The sequence below is a fragment of the Barbus barbus genome, assembly GCF_936440315.1.
Source record: "Barbus barbus genome assembly, chromosome: 18".
Taxonomy (NCBI): domain Eukaryota; kingdom Metazoa; phylum Chordata; class Actinopteri; order Cypriniformes; family Cyprinidae; genus Barbus; species Barbus barbus.
This window is the reverse complement of record NC_136746.1, coordinates 227590-233547: the sequence shown is the minus strand read 5'-3', so window position 1 is coordinate 233547 and position 5958 is coordinate 227590. Positions and strand designations below refer to the sequence as shown.

The 5958-nt window shown below is 39.9% G+C and overlaps 1 protein-coding gene across 1 annotated transcript; it reads left to right on the top strand.

The window, feature by feature from the left end:
* Positions 1-944: 944 nt before the first annotated feature.
* LOC306884698 (uncharacterized protein) lies at positions 945-2630 on the top strand. The gene is made up of 3 exons (XM_079440812.1): positions 945-1094; positions 1254-1349; positions 1684-2630. Exons 1-3 carry the CDS (start codon positions 1020-1022, stop codon positions 1990-1992), a joined length of 480 nt encoding a protein of 159 aa, XP_079296938.1. The 5' UTR covers positions 945-1019; the 3' UTR covers positions 1993-2630.
* The last annotated feature ends 3328 nt before the right edge of the window (positions 2631-5958 follow it).

Here is a 5958-nt window from a genome sequence, read left to right as displayed (position 1 = left end):
CCTGATAATATTAGGAGGCTGGATATTTTGGAAAATCTCACTTCGGTTGAACACAGGTACTCCAGAAAGTACCTGAAGAATCAGAACCAGAGACCTCCATTTCTTCTTTAGACACTGCCAGTATGTCCTCCCCATCTGATAGCTCAAACCAGAGTTTCCCCTTTGTGTCTGTGAGACAGCGTGAAAATTCTCACGTTCCCGATTCCCAATTTCTCTTATGATGTTGAGTTGCGGCTTGAGAAAGGGCATTTTAAAGAAGATGGAACACTGCTCACAGTACCAAGAGAAATTAAAATGGACATCCTGGATAGCATAGCTCAAGCTATTTTTTCATTCAAAGCTTAACCAAACAATCAAGAGTTGGAGTCTGTGTCTGCTGCACTGATTGGAAAGTATCTATGTCTGAAGGACGCAGGCTCAGGAACAGGTTATCACAGCTGGACTATGAGCATCATATATAAGGTTGGGAACTGCCGTCAGAAACTATGAACGGCAGGTTGCTCTGAAGTCGCTGTGAACCAAAAAAGAGTGAACAATGACTAGATGTTTAAAGAAAGCAAAGAGATGCGAGATAAACTTTCTCCCAGACAACCCAGTAGGGCAGACAAATTGTTCCTTACAGGAGGAAAAAGATGCACTACAGGAGGAAAGGAAGAAGAAACATTTCAACATGGCAATTGTTGACTCCAAAATGGAACTGACATTCTCTCTGAGAAGGAAGGAGATAGTAGATGAAGAACCTCTTGTGGCTGATGTCCTAAAACAATGTCCAGCATTGTTTTTGGAAGATCAGGTGAGTTTATGTATTTGAGATTATTTATTTATTTAAAGATTAATTAACTTGTGTAGTCTTAATTCTTACTGTTCACTGTGTGTGTGTGTGTGTGTGTGTGTGTGTGTGTGTGTGTGTGTGTGTGTGTGTGTGTGTGTGTGTTAAGGTCTATGCCGAGTTTTACAGAATTACACAATCCAACCTGAAGAGTGCTTTTTTGTCTTCTTTGGATGAATACGCATCAAAGATGATCATGTTGTACCGATCACGTGGTGGAGCCTATGGAGATGAAATGAAGACCCTCCTAGACCAACTTGATCAAGTAATTATTCAGCAACTTAAGTAATTACTTAGTGTCAAATCATGTAAACATATTGTAAAATTTGTAACCTGTGAATGAGCATAATATTGGCCCGTTAAAGGTAAGCCCTAAGGTTTTGGTTGAATATAATATGCATATAACTTGTTCTGTGTCTTTCAGGCTTCTGATGTGCTTGCTCAGAGGAAAGCTACAGCTCTCAAAGGTCTACCTTTGTTTATGAGGGAAAAGTCTGGAAACATCCTGAAGTCTTGCCTGGTAAGTGTGTGTTATCAGTCTGTTATCAGCATATGCTTTTGTCTGGTGTCCGAAACTAATCTGCTAACTGTTCTATAAGCCAAACGGCAGGGGAAAGAGTAGAATGGAGGAGACAAAGTGTTGGCAAAAATTTATTTATTGAATAATCCTAGTCACATGCTTCTGTGTGATGTGTCTGACAGCACAAATTAAAGTGTTATATCCAAGCAAACACAATGGAAAATTACAGCATGTGTGATTTTCTATATCAAACAATATAAAAAGCTCTTTGTGGTCCAGCAGAATTCAATCAATTAAAAAATGGGTTTTGATTCTGTCTGTCTTTTTACTGCAGGACACAGACCCAGAAGACACTTGCACAAAAGGGATGAAGATGGGGGTCTTAACTGTCGTTGAAGATGACGTTGCCACCATCCATTCAAACCCAAATGTAAGGTGGCTGTCTGTAGTTCTAGAGGAGCAAGTTGTGCTGGATAATGTGCAAGACCTCCCTACAGCTGTTGCTCTCCTATTTGGCTTGATTTATGCCCTCAACATTAGCTATCCTAAAAAACTAAAATACACCTTTGAAACAATTCAGAAAGTGTTTATTGGCCTTGACCCCCAGTGCTCTGCAAGAGTCCAGTCCTTCAAAAACAAATAAAGTTTAAGTAGCTGCAGTTCATATGGCTAATCAAAGGTGCGAGTACTGATTTGTTCCTGTTTGTTCAGTAGCTGTATAACAGTACAACATATGCTAAAGACAGTTTTGAGTTTTAATGTAAGGTTTTATGACTTTCAAGTTTTCTTTTAACAGTTGTAATACTTGATTGTATGGAATGATATTCCGGACATTATTCAAACGGAATTGCAAATTGTATTTGCAATTGCGTTTTCAATTTGTGGACGCATAAAATGTGACATAATCCAAACGCAAATGCAAATCGCGCATTTTCGTTTAAGCGAACGCACAGTGACTGCCAAATTTAAAATGGAAATGCAAAGTCCGTTTGCATCTGTGTTTCCCATATCTTACGAGTATTGACCCAGTCATATTTAAATAGCAATTTCAATTACCACGTCTGCTTTTTCACTTTCTCAGCGTCGCGTATGTAGCCAGCCAAAACTCAAATGGAATCGCAATTCCCTTTGTATTTCCATTTCCGATGCCTTACACGGAAACCTTTTTTCTTTTTTATTATGCCTTACATCAGAACAATACAACGAGAAACATTCAAACGTAAAAGAAACATAGAAAAAGATGAACAACATTAATATAATGAAACAGTGCCAGAGGACAGTAACAAAATATAATAGACAAATAAATAAAATTACAAACTTCTTTTTTTTGGGGGGGGGCTCACTTTATACAATAGCATACCTGCTTACAATATTATGAGTTCTAATAGCCTTTTTATTTGTGCAATTACACAGGACTTTACAATACAGCTTGAAATTGTTTATAAAATGAGAAACGTTTGGTTTGGAGCCTGACCACTTCATTTTATGAATATGAAACTTCCCCATTAAAATTAACAATTGTATGAAGTATGCTTTATCTTTATCACCTTACACGGAAACCTGTCAATCAGTGTCAAGGGTGGGATTATGCTATGGGGCGTGTGACGTCACTCACAGTCAACCGCATTTGGCGGACCATGCGTTCAATGGGTTTACGTAAAATGTGTTTATCAGAAGATCGGCAGTTTTTTATGTACAATTTTCATTTAATCTCGTAATGGAGAAGTCAATCTCTCAGCTGCTGCGAGAGGCGGCTGCAGCTCTGGAACAATCAACATCAGACGTGTCTCCATCGAGTGCTCCTTCCCCTGCGATGATACGAACAACACAGACTTGCGCACCCTTGAAGCTTAAAAAATACAAAATATATTTATTTATATCAATACATTAGTTAAAACCTAATTACATTTTTTTGTTTTTTATTCTGTAATTAACTAGAAATTCAACCCATTCTGGTATTTAAGCATTTTACAAATAAAAGCTGAACCTTTAATATAAAACAACCTGAGAGATTGACTTCTCCATTACGAGATTAAATGAAAATTGTACATAAAAAAACTGCCCGATCTTCTGATCATGAGGAAGGCGAAGAATTAGAATTTTTGCCTCTCTTTTTGCCTTTCATTTTATTTAAATTTTATTTTATATATTTTTTTTATTTATTTTGATGAGTGGCGTAGAACTATATCGGAGTCCAATTTTTGCATTGCATGCTGACAGAAAATGTGTCGCTTGGCAGAATTGTCAAATAAATATTTTTCTGTAAAAATGAGTCTTTTTTTATTGTGTTTACAGTATGGTTTGCAATCTGTGTTTGATTTTTAAAATGAAGGCCATACAGGAATCTGTGGAAGAAGTTTGAATGCAAGATTTACAGCTGTAAACTAAAAGAAGAAAATGAAGTTGAACCAACTTAAAAAATTAAGGTAATTTGCTGCAAAGCTTTTTTGAGTTCTTTGAGTTCTCCCTACTCGTTTCTTAAAGTTCACTCAACCCCCTTTTTAACTTTAAACAAACTCATGATGACTAGTTTGATGTGCTTACTGAAGAAGGTATACCTAACTTAAACTAGCAGTTTCAATCAACTTTTTACAATGATTTGGCATAACTTTAAATACGGAAGTTGAGTAAACTCAAAATTGCTTTGCAGCAAATTACCTTAATTTAAGTTAACTCAACTTTTTATTTTTTACAGTGCATTTCTGTTGATTTAACTGTGTTAAGAACTGGGTTGCTGTTCAAGAATAAAGCAGAAAGTTGAGATCAAAGTCTTTTTGTGTCCACCGTACATTGTGTGCAAAAGCTTAAACTTTCATGTTCATATTCATATTCATGTCATTGCACAATTATGCCATCATTAATAACACACCGTTTATCCATATATAAAAGGACCAAGTCACCACTTTAGTTGAGGGGCCACACACATGATGAAGTCTTGAGAAGCTAATGCTTAGTTAATGATGAGTAATGTATTTGGATGCCTACAGAATTTACAAGTTATGTGCTGTGATTGGCCAATGTTGGGGTCTGTCCATTTATTGCAGGCTATATGAGGATGACATGAATGTGCTTGAAAACGTCTCAGGTTACGTATGTAACCATGGTTCCCTGAGAGGGAACGAGACACTGCGTCCTCTAGAGGTCCTCTAGAGGTCGCTATAGGGAACTCCATCTACGTGACCCGTGTCTGAAGCATATATACAAAAACACCAAATATTGGCTGGCGACAGCCTATGACGTCACTCCCGGTGCGACCACAGTATAAAAGGGCGCCGGGAGAAAGCGTCATCCACTTATTCGTCTGAAGATGCATCCGAAGCATGGCATAAAGTCTAGAGGACGCAGTGTCTCGTTCCCTCTCAGGGAACCATGGTTACATACGTAACCTGAGACGTTCCCTATCAAGGGAACTTCGAACTGCGTCCTCTAGAGGTCGCTATGGGGAACGATATACCCACGCCGCCATGCTGAGGGAAGTGCATGCCATTCCAAAGGTGAGCACTAAGCATCAACTCTTATCAAAAGATAAAGGAGTTGTCCCTGGGATGAATTGACGGCTGTCAGTGACATTATCCCCTTCGGCCAAAGGCCTGAGTTTCATACCCCGGAACTTACCTGATAGAGGCCGGACCTCCTGGACCTAGGGTAAAACTCAAGGCTTGGAATCAGAAAGAAGGATTCCTTTAAGGGGATACGACCAAGCGCTTAGGATAGTAACTAAGCCTGGCCTGTCACCCAGGGGCTACTGCTTGCTCAAGAGCTCGCTGAAGGAACTGTATCAACAGATCCTTAGTAGTAGCCCCCGTTCAAATAGTATCACTGGGGATACATATGTAGAGTGGGGCCCAAGGAGACCGGGGCCTAACCGACTCAAAGTATGGGACGAAGCCTCAGCGCATAACCCTTACCATACAGGATTTTTAGAAAAGACCACAAAACACTCGATCTTACCACAGTGTGGCTTTCAGAAAGTGCACAAAGACTAGCGTGCGCACTTACCATAACATGGATTTATAAACATTTTTCTTTTCAAATGCTCTGGAGGGAGCAGCATGCTCATAGATAACCCTCTATAGCGAGGGGAGCAGTGCCGGCTCGACCAACAAAGAGAGCTCGTGAGGGAGCAGCATGCTCAAAAGTAACCCTCTATAGCGAGGGGAGCCATGCTAGCTCTACCAAGACAAAGCTCTTGAGAGCAGAGAACTTAACCCTCAGCATGAGAGGGGCTCAGACGCTCAGACGGGAGCGGCATGCTCATATGTAACCCTCTATAGCGAGGGGAGCCATGCTAGCTCTACCAAAAACAGAGCTCTAGAGAGCGGAGAACTTAACACTCAGTTCATGAGAGGATACTAGCACATACGTGAGTAGAGTGGGGCCCAAGGTGAAAACCGGGGCCTAACCGACTCAAAGAATGCGACGAAGCCTCAGCGCGTAACCCATGCTATACAGGATTTTTAGAAAAAGACCGCAAAACACTTGGCGTGCGATCTTACCACAGCGTGGCTTTCAGAAAGTGCCCAGAGACTAGCGTGCGCACTTACCATAATCATGGATTTGAAATTTCTATTCTCCAAATGTTCTAGCTTTAAAAAACGTAACTCTCTTA

Excerpts from the sequence above, each read along its gene's own strand:
- LOC306884698 (XM_079440812.1), top strand. The coding sequence starts at position 1,020 with ATGATCATGTTGTACCGATCACGTGGTGGAGCCTATGGAGATGAAATG. Across the intron at positions 1,095-1,253 it reads TCCTAGACCAACTTGATCAA|GCTTCTGATGTGCTTGCTCA; the intron begins GTAATTATTCAG and ends TGTGTCTTTCAG. Across the intron at positions 1,350-1,683 it reads ACATCCTGAAGTCTTGCCTG|GACACAGACCCAGAAGACAC; the intron begins GTAAGTGTGTGT and ends TTTTTACTGCAG.